This window comes from Sciurus vulgaris (assembly GCF_902686455.1).
Source record: "Sciurus vulgaris genome assembly, chromosome: 8".
NCBI classification, from domain to species: domain Eukaryota; kingdom Metazoa; phylum Chordata; class Mammalia; order Rodentia; family Sciuridae; genus Sciurus; species Sciurus vulgaris.
In genome coordinates, this window is record NC_136468.1 from 48,723,289 (window position 1) to 48,740,331 (window position 17,043).

The following is a 17,043-nucleotide window of genomic DNA, read 5'->3' on the forward strand; positions in this document are numbered from 1 at the left end:
TTTCTTTTTGGGCATTTTACCTATGTTATGACAATTTGCCACGTATCTATGAAGCTGTTGATTTACTGCATGTATTTTAGTTCTAGAGGGGTGGGAAAATCGTGTTTCAAAGGAAACTAGAAATTTCACATGTCAAATAATCACTGGACTTTCTATTTGGACCTGTTATCCATTTTTAAGTAGCAATTTGCTATGGATCTATGAACCTACTGATTTGTCACCTGTATTTGTCTTAATTTCTATTACAATAGGGAAAACTTATTTCTAAGCAAACTAGAGTTTTCATTTGTCAAGTAGTAACTGGACTTTATAACTCTCATTTTATCCATTTTTATAACAGTTTGCCATAAACATAACAGCTATTGATTTATCTCATGTATTTAGCATAACTTCTAATATGGTAGGCAAATTATATTTTTAAGCAAAGTGAAATTTTACCTTGTCTCACAGACATTGAAAATAGCAAGGAATAGTACCAGAAAAAAAAAAATGGTTAGAGACAACCTCAAAGAGATAAAGATAATATGTTTCCAGTTTCTAACACTCTAATTTTCCACTGATGAAAATGGTCTTCTAAACAAAATTCTGAAGCAGTGAAGAAATTCTGTCTTGTTAAAAATTCTCAAGTCAAATATTCAGATTGTTTGTGATTCTGATAAGAGCAGTGTTTACAGATCACATTTTCTCCATAATCAGCCTGCCTCTTTTTCTTTCTCGTTCTTTCTTTCTTCTAATTGTCCACACTTACTTTACTTCATCTCCTTTCTTAAAACTTACTCTTCCAAATTCTCTAAACACCTAATTGAATATTCTATTATTTATCTTTATTTCCTACTCTTAGTATAAAAAATGACTCTAGGTAAATAGATGATAAGGGTTCATGTGTCCGTTGGAGACTCTTGGACTTGAAAGGGAAATCTTTACACTTTGCTCCATTTTAGTTCAGAGCTTCAGAGAACTATCAGTGTGATAACTCTTTTCTTTCCATATTTTCCTAACCTCTGCAAGAGACAGACAGGCAAATGGACACAAACATATAATATCCAACTGTTCTAAATTTAGGGATTCAGTTCTTCAGTCTATCTCTCCAGTTTCCAGAAACATTAAGTAAAATAGTAAAATAAAATTTAAAAAAAGAAAGCCAGTGTTTATAAGGATCAACAAGTCATTTCAAATGACTGTTTTTCTGCTTGGAGTTTTCAGGTTGATAGGAACAGATAGTCTCAATGCTCTTAAAACTATTTCACATGGATTGCTTCTAAGCTAAATTCTCTCTACATAATTGCCATGTTTAAATTTTTCAAATAATATAACTGTATAGAATTTTAAAACAACCATGTATACCCCCCCCCAAACACACACACACACACACACACACACACACACACACACACAAAATATCCACACCCTGACAATAGAATAAGCATTTCCACTTATGTTCCTATCCTTCTGGTCTTTGGTCTGTGCCCATGCATATTTTGATACAACTATAATTTTAATATGTATAGGTCTTTTACACTTTGTTTTGAAAGATAAGCAATTCTTGCTTTCAGCGAAGCAATTGTCAAGGCTGCTGGCTGCTCTTGTGTGTGGACTAATTAGCAGAATTGCTGGGTGAATGGGGAAGGCAGTTTGGAACCAGTACCAGTTAGGTGTGTGGGTTACTGGGTTTGGGTAAGGAGTAACCCTAGTAGGGTCACAAACCTTTGCCCCAGGTCTTCTTTTCTTTAGCTTTTGCATGAATTATTTTGACAAAGATCTAGGAGGCTTACTTTAAAATTCATGGATGACTAGAGAAAGGATAGCTGTTACAAATAGATAACAGAATTTAAAGTTAAACACCATTTAAATATGGTGCAATGCTATGCTGAAAGCAAAAAGATGTTATAGCAGTAAATGCATCATAATTGATGTGGAAGGAAGGAGATGACTTAGTATGGTGGCAGTTCTTTAGGGGGAAAAGGCTAAATATGAATCAGTGACATGATATGGTTAAAAATATATATGAATATATGTATATATATACACACACACACATATATATATATCAGAGTTAGACTATGTTAATAGTACAGTGTCCATATGTCACAAAAAATTAATAGTACCTTGGTCTAATCAACCACATCTGTAGTATTGTGTTCATTTCTGGCTGTCACATTTAAAGAGAGACGTTGACAAATTAGACAACTTCCAGAGCAGTCTGTGGGGATGGTGAGGGGTCTGGCAATTCTGTCATAGGAGGTATTCTCAGAGGGTCTGGAAGTGTTTAGCTCAAGCGGAGTAAAAGTAGAATGAACTCCCTTCTGTTTGCTTGGGAAAGCAGAACCAGCATCAGTGGGTAAAAGGTACAGATAGATTTCAACTTGAGACCTTTCTAACAGTTTGTGCTGCTCAACAAGAAAGTCAACTTTACTTGTTCTATTCTTTTACAATTGCAGAAGTATTCACCTTGCTTGCAATGAATATTTTCTTTGAAGGCCATGATAACATTTTAGTGTAGCTGCCATAGATACTTGTGGTGGAAACATTTTATTTGATTTTTCTCATCAACTGTGTAAAAAGAATGGTCTTATGTGTTGCAAGTTGATCTCTTACAACCTGAAAATAGCACCGACAGGGTAATTTAACACATTCTGTCCTCTCTCTTCTATTCCATTTTCAAACATGAAAATCTGAGAAGAAAATGAAAGATTCTCTTTCCCCTGCAAAGTGCCCTGTTCTTAGCTTGCGTTCCAGAGTCAATGCTTTTCTGTTATTTCTTGCTGTCTGTTGGAGCAGAGCAGGCTTCTCAGGCAGAGTGGCTGCAGATACTGGGGTCGCTCAGGGGTACAGGAGAGCAGGCGAGATACTGGCTGCTGGTCCAGGACAGCTCAACCCTTGGCTGTTTCTTCCCTAGAGGAAAATATGGGGCAATTCTCCCTTTAGTAATTGCCCCCTCTTGTGATATATTTCCTTGCAGGACTTATGGTTATTGTTTTTTAGCAAAACAACTTCACGTCATATCAGACTTGGTTTCTGACCACCTCAGGGGACACATTCTTAGTGTCTCCAACATGTCCTGGGACAGATTTTTCTTTCGTGTCTTTCTTTCTGTCTGCCTATTGATTGTTTATGTTGATGATGTGATCTAACTTTGAAAATGTGATTGCTAAAACTTAATCTGTGGAGGATGCAAGGCTTCCTTCCAGGACCCCTTTTCCGAATAGCAGCACTCTGATTCTATAGGAACCATTTTTTTATGCCTGGGAGTCTTGCAAACTATGGAGGACTCTGATTAGAAATGTGAAGAAAGGAGAGACAATCCTGTCATCTTTGCTAACCAACTTTTATCTGCTGCTTTCACTCCTGCCTCACACCCAGAATCTCCTCCACTTCAATTGTTAGATTATAAATACACTCTCACTCTGTCTGTGTGCAGTGTATTTTTAATGTTGAACAACTTTCTTTTCTTTTTATTCCATCTTTTGTGAAAGTGCCATGCACTTTTGTGGGGTTGTAATAATGCAAACGGCAGCTAGAGATGGCTTTCTTCCCAGTTGTTGAAGATGCCACAGGCATTCTTGGGCTGAGCTCATATTTCCGAGAGAGAAATGCTCAAAGGTGAGGTTCTGGCTTGTCAACATTCACCTGATCCACAGGCGGCTATTTGCAATTCCTTGAATGCAGGGCTGTCTCCTGCACCAGAGCTTGGGAAGTAATGATCCACAGTGTTTAAGTTGTGAAACTTAAGTTATCATGGGAAATACATAGGTAGTTTCAAAATATTCCTTGATGGCATAAATACTGTTAAATTCTCAGAAACATTAATATGTTGGTAAAACCTAAAGCATTCTTTTCTTCATGGGTCCCTCTCTGTTAGAATTTTTATTTTTTGTATCATTACCTAAGAATTTTAATACAATATTTATGCAATAGTGGTTTAAATTCATTTTAGTATTTAAAAATCACTTATCTTTAGCACATCTCACTTTCTATCTAATTACCTTAGGCTAATCAGATTTTTAGAATAGATCTTTGGCAGCCCGTACCTCGGGAATCGCCACGGCATCTGTTGTGACATAGAAGGACAGACTTTCTTTTCTGATAAATGAAGCCGCTCATTTCAAAAAATGTTTAGGGTTAGGCAGCTTCGGTGTGAATTCTTTCCCATTCTTTAGCTTTGCACTCATTCATCTGGTCACCACTTCGATTATTATGGAGATTTGGGGTTCACTGCGAATTTGAAAGAAGAGATCACAGTTAATTTTTCAATAGCAGCTAAAGTGAAATACTTTAGTTCCCTATTTCTTTAGTATAGGTATAGAAATATAATTGCTCTTTTACCTTGGAATGGAAAAGAAAAGAAAAAATCAGTCCCATGTTTTTTGGTTTTCCTTCTTAACAAATTAGCGTTTTTCCCTCTGCGGTAAAGTGACATCCACTTTTCTCTCTTATGAAATAGTTAATCAATGTAGCACCTTTAACATCTTCCATTTTCTGTAGTTACAGAGTTGATTCTACTAATCAAAGACCAGTACTGCAGAAGTGGAAACAGGGCAGGTTGCTACATGTTCATATCAGAATCTGAAATGTACGTTATTTTGTGTTTAGCCATTTTCCTTCTAAAAGTTCAGCTTACAGATACACCGATGAAAGAGCTCAAAGATGCAGATAAGGATGTTTATTGTAGTATTGATAATGATAATGAAAACTAGGAAAAAATCTTGATTATATTTTTGAATTAATAATTCATTTACTTATTCTTTTTTGGAGGCAAGCGTGCTGAGTGTTTTTGAGATCCAGTTGTTAGAGGCTGGGGAATACACGGTTGCAATCATCACAGAACTTTTTACACTAGTGGAGCTGACAAAGATTAATCAAGTAACTTTTTCAAGATTAATCTTTGTAACGAATCATCAAATAATTGCACATGTAAATGTGCTGCTAGAACTGTGATAAGTGCTATAAACATGATTAGAACACCTAAGTAGAGGATTTGTTCGGATTTGGTGTCGGGGCTGCGGGGTGGTGGTGGAGAGTGAGGCTTTTCCAAGGAAGTAGAGGAGTTGTAGTTGTGAAGGATGAATCAATGCTATGCTAGTGAGGTGCAGTGGGGAAGGTATATTTGAGGCAAAAAGAAGAGGTCTGTAAGAGGCCCTGGGGCAGGTAGAGCACATCAAAAAGAAAGTGCTGAGAAAGTCCAGCCATGCTGGAGCAGAAAGAGAAGGGCAGAGCAGTATGAATGAGCCTAGAGCCGAGGTCAAGAACAAGTCGTGTGGGACCTAGGAGACCACCTTAAAGGGTTTCATCTTTACACTGAGGCCAGGGAAGTCTTCCCGAGGGCTGTAAGCAGGACAAGATCAGATTTGCATTTCAAAAGGAGTACTTCAGCTGCTTTGTGAAGAGGTTGGAGGAACCCAAATAGATGCTGAGCAGCCAGCGTTTTGAAGACTACAGTAACCCAGGATAGAGACCATGACATTGTGGGTTATAGTGGAAAGAGGGAAATGAAGATAGGAGGAACACTTTGAAGTGTAAAAATCGATGCAAAAGGGTATTGGATTGAATTTGGGGAAGAGTGACCAGATGTCAGGGATGATTTCTAGATTTCTGTCATCTGCATAAGTGTAGATATAATATCCTTCAAGGGAAGAATGCTGAGAGAGGGTCCAATTGTAAGGGAACAATCAGGGGTTCTTGTTTGGTCAGGATGAGTTCAAGGGGATGGTAAATAAATTGTGATTGAGACAACAGAAAGCTATGCAACCTTAAAAGATGGTGTCGTGTAAATGGGTTCAAGATAGATAATCTAAGTGAAAAAAAAATGTGAATCACACTATTTAAAGAAGAGCATGGTGTGTATTTATGTGTACAAATATATGTTGCATATGCATAGAATATTAAAAGATGCAAAAACTATTAAGAGTATGTACTGTAGGCAGTGGCATTAGTAGGACAGCCATAAGGGCGTTAGAGGGCATTTTTATATTTTATACCTTCCTGGTTATAATATTGGAATGTATTACAATTAGAATGTATGACATCTATGATAAAGATAGTTAATGACAATATAAAGCAAACACCCAACATGAGAATCTCTTTCTTTTAGATGTTTCTTAATCAGAAATATCACATAAGCATTATTGTATTTTTATTTTGAATAGGAAACTTTCCCTACAGCTTCACTTTCCTAACCCAATAGCTCATATGTACACTTTGCCTTTTAATCCCATTTCCACTAGAATGCACTATTACACTAGATTTCGTGTAGTCGAGCACATACTGTTTTGTTTTCTGCTTTTCACTAATTTTATTAATTTTAAAACAGTCTCACATTTTGCAAATGAGGGCATTAAATTGGAAAGCTATATGTAATATACCTTTTGTTGAAGGTCCCAATAGTACTCCTTTTTCAATCCATATTTCTTCGTTAGATAGTACTGTGTCTAGGAAGGAAACTCAAACTTTTCTCCGTAGGCTATTTGAGCAAAAAGACAAAAGCTAACAAGAGAAATGAATAACCTTTCCTTCTCCATTAATTAATCTATCAAACCAACAGTTCCTATATTGGACATTTAATTTTCCATCCTATTGTGATATTATGTTTAGTGCAAAGTTGAATCTTGTGCATATAGCTTTTTTCCCCTTTTTTGCTTTTGTTGCATTATTTCCTCAGAATAAGTACCGAAGAGTGTATGAGAGTCCAGGAGTATGAATATCAATATAATTCATTTCTTATTACATCTGTTTATCTCAAAAGGGTTAAACTGCAGCCTTCAACTAGCAGTCCTATACTCAGTGCCAGGAAGGAGGAATTGCTGAGATGCCGGCTTCTCAGCCCTGGGGGAAGCCACATGGAGAATTTGGTACGGTTGTAGCCCCTGGGCTGTTGGCCATGTTCCTGAGTAGCCTCTAGCATTTACTCTAGTCCACTTTAGAAATACTATCATTTTTTGTGTATCATGTTTGTGAAAAAAAAAATGAGGATGCCATATAATGCTAACTGTAGTGATATTTTCCATTTGAAGACTATTTCTTAAAAATCACATTTATAGAAGTCCACATCTTCAAATTATTTGAACCATAAATATAATAGTTTTATTTTTTTGAGCATATCACTATGTGCTAAGCACTCTTCTAAAGATTTTTCTTGTACATCTTGTGTAATATTCAATATCTGCATGATATGGGTACTAGTCTATTCTTACCAGATGAGAAAACTAAGTCACTGTGATATGAATTTGCCTCACAGACAAAACCTGGGATTTGAATCCAGATATTCTGTCTCTAGAAACTCTGATAGTAAATGTTGCCTTTCTATACTCTAGTTTTATTTCATTCTAAAACCTTTTATATTTTAATCATTTTTTTTTAGTACAGGGTAAAAATTACAAAATTCTGGTGATATTTTAATTCTATAAAACAATTGCTTACATTCTTCCATGCCAGGCTTTTCTGTTTCAACAAAACTTGGAAGCTGCTTCTTTCAGTATTTTTGGTTTAAAGTCTTGCTGTTATACTTCTTTTAGGAATATCTTTTCCTGATATCTTTCAGAGGTTACAAGGGACAGTTTTTCTCAGCAAACTCCACAACTCCTTGTTCTCCCCTAAGTTCTCACTAACATTTTAGCTTCACTCTCTCAGTGAATATTTTGTGTTTTGTTTTTGTTTTGGTGCACATAGTGCTTGGAATTAATTTCTACTGCATAGCAATATCATTGCCTCCTTGCTAGCTATTTCTAATCCAGGTTGTTTTTCTAGAGAGAACAAGTTAAAGATAATTTATTAAATAATAATATATCAAATTACATAAAAATATATGGTTTACGAATTGCTTTTTTATTTACCTGTTTAGGGGTAGTATTATGGGTGGATGACATAGACTTTTCAGTCAGCCACGAGAGGGGTTCAAAATCCAACTTTACCCCTTAATAAACATATGAATGGTGGTAAGTTACATCATTTCCTGAGTCTTCTATCCTTATGGTAAAAGGTTTTGTTTGTTTGTTTTATATGTGGTGCTAGGGATCAAACGCAGAGGCTTGCACATGCCAGGCAAGCACTCTACCACTGAGCCACATTCTGAGCCCTATAAAATGGAACTAATACTACCTATTTCATATCATTGATGTAAGGATGAAATTAGTTAATATGTGTAAAAATTCTAAGTATAGTATCTGACAGTTTAGCACTCACAACATGGTAGCTAATAAGAAGTAATGGTAACTAACATTTTTTTGAAGAGAAAAATATGAAAATATTTTTTAATATAAGGAGCAATTTTAAAAGTATTAAGGAGAGTTACATAAAGGAAGTGAAGAGAAAAATATAGAGTGTAAAAGAGCAACATAGCCACTTAGGTGGGGGTGGTGAGAGAAGAGATGCAGGGTATGTGAGCTATGCAACCAACTTCTGAAAACAAGGACTTTGATTCCCTTAGAGTAGAATATGAAAAGAGATAAATGAAGCAGTGGACAGAGAAAGATTTGACAGTTTGGTTCTAAGGTGAGTGTGTTAATCAGATTAAATTTCATTTGGCATGTCCTGCTGTTTACTTGGACAGTGATGTCTGAGTAAGTTATTATTTATTATTTCTGTCCCTTGACATTCTGATTAGCTCATCAGCAATCAGTCACTATTCATAGCTCTTCAATTGCCTTTATTAAATAGCAATCCCCTCCTCCCAGAGTCTGCAAATTATTCAGGTTTGGGAAAGAGTAATATCTCTGGAGAGAGTGCTTGCCCCAGGCCAGATGAAATGTAGTCATGCTGCTACACGACTCAAGATGAATCACAGAATCTTAAGACAAACTTTAAGTATTGTGTGATATCTAGGGAACTTGAGGACATGGCAACCACCTTCGGATTAGTTCAGATTTTGATAACTTTGGAGGAGAAGCACTGAAGAGTTGGTTGAATTGTGTATAGGAATATCTAGGCTGGTCGTATGAAAGTTTTCTTAGTTTGGTATGTGTAAATGCAGAATGCATGGTATTCTTTGCTGTTGCTTTTATAAATTAGAGCAAAACTCACACCCAGATATAACTGTAGCATAGATTATCATGAACCTGGTAAGCACAGTGTACTTGTCTCTTTCTTTTTGGGTTTCTGAGGATGGTCATGATCTTTGGAGTTAGTCCAAGAACCAGTGTATACAGGTTGACATTTCTTTACACATTAGATTTGATCTTGAAAAGTTGTATACAAGATAAATATTTTTAAAAATTGAGTCATATTTTGCCATCCTAACAAAATTTGTTCTTACATTAAAAAAAAAAAAAAATTGGCCCTTTTCTAATGAAAGTAAAACAACAAAATACCAGCCTTTTCCAGTGAGGACTCTCCACTTGTCAATATACAGATGACAGTAATTTCCTATACAAGAAGTTAGTCGAGTGCATCCATGATCTTGAACACACAATTAAAAATAAATAGTTATTTCCATATTATTGAGATTTTTTTAATAAGGAAAGGGACTTGAATGTTTAAGCAGCCACATTACCCATGGCACTGTGTCTTGCCTTTAACATCATTGCCTCATGAGTAGAACCATAAAAAGTTGTCCTTTTATTTAGATTTATAGGACTTCAGTCTTTTGTGATCATAGTTAAACTTTACATGGATAGATGTGAAGTTTTAAAAATGAATGTTCTCAAAGCAATGTTGCCTTTGAAACAGAGCAACATCTTGAGAACGTATTTAAACTGCTATACCCTGTCTTAATTTTGCACAATTGAGATTCCACTCAGATTTGTTTTTTGCATCCTACAAAAACTAACTGGTCTGTCCTTGTACAGGACCTGGAAAGCATGAGTGATCATATGTTAGTTCAACATGTGATGTTAAATCTTGTGCTGGTTTAGTTAGGTTTTGAAAGCAAGAGTGTAGGACAAAAATCCCAGACTTAAGGTTATCCTATAAATCCTTCAGATCACTCATGAGGTATGATATTTCTAGTTTGGTGTGTATAACATTTCTTATGTAAGCATAGTCTGAGAAGCTGTGCTAGAATAAAGGAAGGAATGAAAGAGAAGTGCTTGTGTACTAGTCCCCAAAGATGTGGGGAACTCAAGAGTATCTGCTTGCCTGCAGGGCTTACTCCATTTTACCTTCAGATTAAGCCTCTAAAACAATCTTCAGACACATTAATAGATTAATTTGGTCTTGTAAAGATTGAATTGGAAAATATGCATGAAAGCACATTGTTCCAGATCTGGTGATAGTGATGCAGTTAAATCTAAAGTTTGCTTGTCAGATCCACATACACGTACTTTGGAAAGTTGTAGAGAAGAATTTGGCCTCCTCCTTCTTGTCTTTCTGAGTTGGGCTTCCTCACTATCCAGCAGCAACTTGCATGTTTTTGCAAGTTGGCTGTATTGGATAGACCAGTTGGAAGTAGAAGGGAAGGGTTTTCTAAGTTCTAAGGTCAGCCCTGTTTTGGTACATTTAAGTTAATCACCTGAAGACTTGTTTATCTTATAACCTCAGTTTTGAATTGCACTCTTTTTTCATTTTAGAAGAGAACTTGCTCTTTCTCATAATTTAGTTCAAGTTAAACAGTTTACTGAAAATTCAGATTGAAAAGAAAATACACATTTCATCTCTGATTTATTAAGGTGGGAAGCTCTAATGACATTAACTTTGCTGGGGTTCACTGGATATTTCTGTCTTCATTTGTCTTTACTTTCTCATTCATGAAGTGTTGTCTTTATGTGTAGAGTATATTCTTGGTCCTATCCAGTCTACTTTTTTCTTGGATTGTGTCCCATCAGTTATGCTCATTTTCTTTATCCTTAGTCTCTTTCTCTCTTCTTATATCTTTTCCCCTGTGTGTGTACAAAATCTGAGTTTCCCTGTATTAAAATAACCATCCCTCCTTTCCACCTTCTCTTCAACGTATCATTTGATCTCTTTGCTTCCCTGTTCTGGCTGGCACTCTTGAAAGATTAACTGTATTTGCAGCATCCTCATCTTGACCTTTGCAGTTTGGCTTCTACCCCCATGACTTTATTGGAACTCCACTTTCAAGGAGTCACCAGTAAACTTCTCACTTTTCAAATTAGAAATCTTTTCTAAGCTCTCATCCCCTTTGACCTTTTTGAAATAAGTGAGGAGGTTGATCACTCTCCTTGACATGTCTCTTCTTTTGGCATACATGACACTTCATACTCAGTTGTCCAACCTCTGACCACCTCTCTTTGCTGAATCATCCCCTGCTTTCTGTATGCAAGTGTATTTATTAACATGTTATTCTTTCTGCCTTTCCTGTTCATTTTACGTTTTGTACATTCTTTCTTACTGCATTTTAGTCTATGTGCTAGGAGAAGTCTATGTGGGTACACCTATGGGATTTTGGAACTGTGCTGAACCTAGTCTTACCTGCACTGGCTAGAGGAAGGGAGAATAGGCGGATGTTATTGTCAGGAAAATGGTGCTGGAATATATCAAATCTGAAAGGTAAAGGTGGAGAATTGGGGAGTAAGTCACAAGATTAGCAGTTTGGATGAAGAGAAACAGGATACAAGAATGGGTCAATAATAGAAATACATATTTGCTCCTGATCACTTACATATGAGGCTTCATGTATATTACCCGGAGGCATGGTATTGTTAAAGAATTGTGCTGGAAGTTTGGCTTCCACAGTCATTTCTCTGGAAAAGAACTTTAAATCTGTATTAGAAGCCCCATTATATTCTCTTATGAAACAAAGCTCTATCCTCATCTTTTTATATGGTTTTCACTTGGATGTCCAACTAGTACCTGATATTTAATAACCCCCAACTTAAGCTAATCATTTTCTCCTGAAGCTGACCCTTGTTTCCTAATGGGTCCTAGTTCTGTGTCATTCTAGATCAAAAATTCAAAGCCATCTGGATTCTACTTTAGCTCTATTATCTTTATCTAACAACTTGAAAAAATGTTGTCAATGTCTTATAATTGGCACCATCTTTACTTTCCTTTGCTTCAACCTCACAGCTACCCTACACTCTTGTAATAGCTCCCTATTTAGTATCCTTAACCCTAATCCTATTCATTGCTGCCAGTGTAGTTTCCGAACTCAACTGTGAATTTACTTAATGCAAATCTTAATGCAATGATCTCCTAGCCAGAGATCATTGCTTCTCCTTCAGTGTTCTTTTAGCACTCAGGTTTTCCATCATTATGTGTGTATATCATTTATATTATATAATACATATAGATTTCTGTGTATAAATTAGCAATTTTCATAGACTGTAAGCTCCTTAGGGGCAGGAACTGTGTCTTGTTTACTGGCAATCCCCATATGTCCTTTGATTGGCATGCAATGCTTGCTGACTGGAACTAGACAGTTGCTTGGCTGGAAGTAATCTGGTTCCAGTTAATAGTAGGTGATTTGTGATCCTCATTTTAATTTGACATTAATTTCATATTTTGTGCATTTGTTTTATTCTGAAAAGCTTTTTTATTAAGCTGGGCTGATGGCATAAATGGAACAGTTAACTGGAAGACCAAACAGGCCAACAGTTTTATTATCAGCAGAAAAATGGCTGCTGGGAAGAAAGATGGTGAGTTTAGGTTGTAAATGTAAATCTGTTTTGGGGAGTCAAAATTAAATGTTTGCTTTTCATATTCCTTTTGCATTTTTAGTTTTGTGTGTGCATGTGTGGTTTGTTTAAATAAGTCAATCTGAAAAAAAAATTGTTTTCCTAAAATTCTAAAATTTATGATCCTTTATGTTTGTAACCCATTATTTCCCCTGCACTAGCTTTGCTCTTTTTTAAAAACTAAAAATCTTGCCCGTATTTAACCTATGTTGCCCCTTATCCAGTCACTAGCTCACCACTTTAAAAAATTGTCCCAGTGTGGTTAATATAACAACTTATTTGTAACACTGAAAAAATTAAGAAGTATACTTAACATATATCATTTTAAAACAGCATTTATATAAACAGAAAAATTATAAAATATTTTGTCTAATTTGGGATGATTTTTGTTGCAAGACCAACTTGATGTTTTGCTATTAAATAATTAGTTGGTGATTGCTTTCTGTTGGAAAGATGACCCTTGAATGATGGCTTGATCCTTCTAAATTTTTCTTCTCTAATCTACAAATATGTCCATTAGCAATATTTCATGACCTTTGAAATAATGCATTTTATTAGGGAGAAAAAACCTCACTTAATCTCAATATTGGTTGTTTTCAAAATATCAGTTATCATTATGAACTCTCACTGATTATTTCTTGATTACTTGTCCTTATGATCCCTGCCTACAACATTGGCTATATGTGGTCATGAACATTACCTTCATAGTAGGCTGGTTATAACTTTGGGGCAAAGTGTCTATAAAAATAAAGACTCTTTTTCTAGATTTCACAATATTTTGTACTCTATTACAGTCATCCTTGCCTTTTCCTTCTTCCTTTCCCTTTAACTTCCTTTCCCTAGAACTTCTGTCCTTTCTGAACATCCCCCTCCTGTTCCTCTTTGATTTATAAGATCCAGCTAAGTCATCTATTTTGGTGCTGTTCTTAGTGAAATGTATTCTAAGACCTTTACTTAGCATTTTCTAGAATCTCCAAGATGGCGGTCTTTTATCAAACTTCAAGCTCCCATTGGACCTCAAACTAATTTTCTCCTTGGGACTTGAGAGAGAACTATAGTTCTAAAAATACAAATGGACAATCCATCTTTACTGAAGTATCCTGTTCAGGTTGTCATGATTTCTTATTTTCTGTTTCTCCTGATCTCATCTTTAGATTCTTCTCCTCCTTTCCTGGTCTCCTCATCCTATTTAAGTCCTATCGTTACCATTAGAATTTCTTTCTTTCTTCTTTTCACCTGGGTCTCATGCATGTTAAGTAAACACTCTATCACTGAGCTACATCCTCAGCCACCTATTATTACAGTTCTGAATTACCAAATAACTTATACAGAAAGCATTAAGTTTCACCAGCTGTATAAAAAAATTAATCACTTTTAAAGTTATAGTAACAAATACTTGTACCTTGTACAGCAAAGCCATTTTAAATGTTATATCAGATGTCAAATGTTCTTCTCAATGTTCTTGACCATGAATCTCAATCAACTCTTTTTAGTAATTGTAAGAGAGTTCAAAAGATTATGAGTGAAGAAATAGTAAAATAAACAACTGTATTTTTTTGTGTAACTTTCTAAACAATATTCTAATTCTTAACCAAAGCAATAGGTAGTACCTTTTCTGTAAATAGAAATTCTGAGGAATTTGATTGCCTCAGACCAACACATTGAATATCATTCTACCTTGACACACATTAAGTAATTGTAGAAGTCATAAAGAGCACTCTAAATATGGTTTCCCTTTTGCTACCTCTGGCATGGGCGTGAAGAACTTAAAATCTTAAAGTTTATTGGTGGAATAATTTAAATAAATAGCAGTAACTCTTCACATTTATACTCCTTTACTTAAATATTTTCAAATTGTCCTTTTTTACTTAGGAAAACTCACATTGTAAGAGGAGTCAGCCTTAGAGATTTTCTGATAAACTTTGTGTTTTCCTAAGAAACGAAAGCAAAGTAAAAAATGATTGTGTCTAGAATTAACAATTATTTTCAACTTAAACATTATACTTTAACTGAATACTCAGGGGAATGAAGTAATATATACTCTAGATAAACTGATATACTCCTTTTCCACCATCTTAAACAAAGGAGCCTCCTTGGTTTATTGACAGTCAAAGAACTACTTGACTTGAGGACAGGAGTCTTTCTCTAGATGATTTGATTTCCTCCTTGGTTGGAGAGGATGCAGGAAGTGCCCCTAGGGCTGAAAATATTCCTTTGCCTCTGAAGGGTGGCAGAATCAGGGGAAGGATCACAGAGTTCCAGGACTTGAAAGAACTATCTACTAGAGATGGGAGGTTCTCCTCCTGAACTCTGGAGGGGACTGAAATGTCTCTTCTTCTAACTTTCAGGAGTGTTTCTTTCTTTACAAATGTTTGTTTGAAATTTGATTGTCAACTCACTTTTTCCAATTGTGCAGGTGTAATTAAGATAACTTTATGAAATAATAAAATAAACTTGGATTATCTAGTAGAATTCTGATTCTTCATAAAACAAGGAGAGAAATTAAAGAAAATTAAGGTGTTATGCAACATAATAAGCTTATTGTGTGGGATAAATTAATAGCATGTAAACTACTAAATGTATTTGTTTGTATTTTGAAGTCAGTTGACTACATTACTACCCTGATTCAAATCCTGACTCTTCTTACTAGTTCTATGTGCTTGAACCCTCTGAGTTCAGTTTTATCTTCTGTAGTAAAGTGAAGGACTGACTCCTCCAGAACAAATGCATGCCAACTCTGATTGGTGGTAACTGTCAGGAATCCTGGGTTGAGTAGGAGGCTGAGGCCATATCCAAGTTGGAAGTAATGCTCTGATCTGTCTCTTAATAAGACATATTTGGCATGCCCAGACAGTATGACATCTAAAACCCTTTTCAACTGTTTAGCGTTCTATGAGAACAATGTTCTATTGATCACCAATTAACAATGCTTTGCAACTCCTTCCCCATTGACATTTAAGAAACAAAGAAAAAAATACATGAAAAATAAAATAAATTAAGACGTTTAATTCCAATTTGGAAAAATTAAGTGAGGGATTTTTGTAAGGGGGGGGGGAATCTCATGAAGAAACCCTCCTGCTTTTTTGTAGAAAAAGATCCAAGCAATGGTTTCCCTTCTGCCTCATATAAAGACAAGTGGCCGTATCTTTTAGAGAAATGAAGTTTACACAGGCAATCTAATCCGGTCCTTGTGATGAATTCTGCAGCCTAGGCATGGGCTCTGTGTGACTGAAACAAAAACAATAGCTGCCCACCTTCAGGTGAATGGCGGGCAGCACTTTGATGTTAAGTAAACTCAAAGGTGAAGGGCAGGCTGCTGAGACAGGCTTTTGATTCAAAGCCCAGATTTAAAAAGTTGAATTGATAAAACACAAGGTAAATCCTAGAAAAACAAAAGCAAACAAAGGTTGTGTACTTGGCTGGATATTGGTATCTCTTAAAATACTTTTCTACAGCAATGATCTGATTTAATAATTACATTTCAATTTGACTATAGTAATAAAATATTAAAAAATAAATTAGGAGGGAACCCATAAGTATTTAAGACTCTGGAAACCTGAAACGAGTTCCCTTAATGCAGTATAGATAGCAAATGGGATTCATCTTTTGTAATCAGTGCCGGTGAATTGGTAGCTGCTTGGAGTACTATGTATGCAGGGCTCTGAGCTTTGAGCTCAAGGAATTTTTACATGTTAAAACTGTAACATAAAGCTTATTTTTCATGTCAGTGCTTAATAGTTTTAACTATCAGGACAATTGAGACTTGGTTCTTAGGTAAAATTTTATTTTAAAAGCTGTATAAGATAGGTAACTACTTAATGCTTTTTAAATATCTTAAACATATTTGAAAATCGTCATCATTCTCATTCAAAATTTTTTCCAGATAATACTTAACATTAAGGCAATGTTACCAGGAGGAAGGAGAAGGAAAGGGAAAGGGGAAATACTGGAGAATTATATTAGCCAAACTATATTGTTTATTGTGTGCATGTACAAATATGTAATAACAAATCCACCCTTGTACAATTATAATGCACTAATAAAAATATGGAACAAATTCCAACAGTAAAAATACAAATAAAAATAAAGCCACAATCTTGCATTAAAAAAGGCAATGCTGACTGTATAGAGGGATAAGAGGGGTGGGAGGGATGGGGGGGAGAAAAAAAATAACAGAATGAATCAAAAACTATTACCCTAGGTAAATGTATGACTACAAAAACTGCCTCTATTTCATGTACAAACAGAGAAACAAGATGTATCCCATTTGTTTACAATAAAAATGAATTTTAAAAAAAGGCAATGCTGTGGATTATTGGGAAATGTGCACTATCTTATTTAAGTAATTTGGACTCAAATCACCTTTGTGATGCTTCCCAGTGAATAACTAACATCCTAAAACTCTCTGAACATGACAGGCAAATTAACAAAATTGAAATGCATTTAGAAATAGACTTGAATTTCTTGTTAAAAGTTATTA

General features: G+C 35.4%; 1 protein-coding gene across 5 annotated transcripts in view; it reads left to right on the top strand.

Annotated features, from left to right (window-relative positions):
• SGCE (sarcoglycan epsilon) overlaps positions 1–17,043 on the top strand; it is a 69,687-nt gene that overhangs the window by 2,926 nt on the left and 49,718 nt on the right. For 3 of the 5 annotated variants that reach the window (XM_079151824.1, XM_079151826.1, XM_079151825.1), the window contains exon 2: positions 12,417–12,524. The exons of the other annotated variants lie outside the window; for them this stretch is intronic. In XM_079151824.1, the coding sequence (XP_079007950.1) occupies positions 12,417–12,524 (108 nt within the window). The remainder of the gene's footprint in view (positions 1–12,416; positions 12,525–17,043) is intronic. 5 annotated transcript variants of the gene reach the window in all.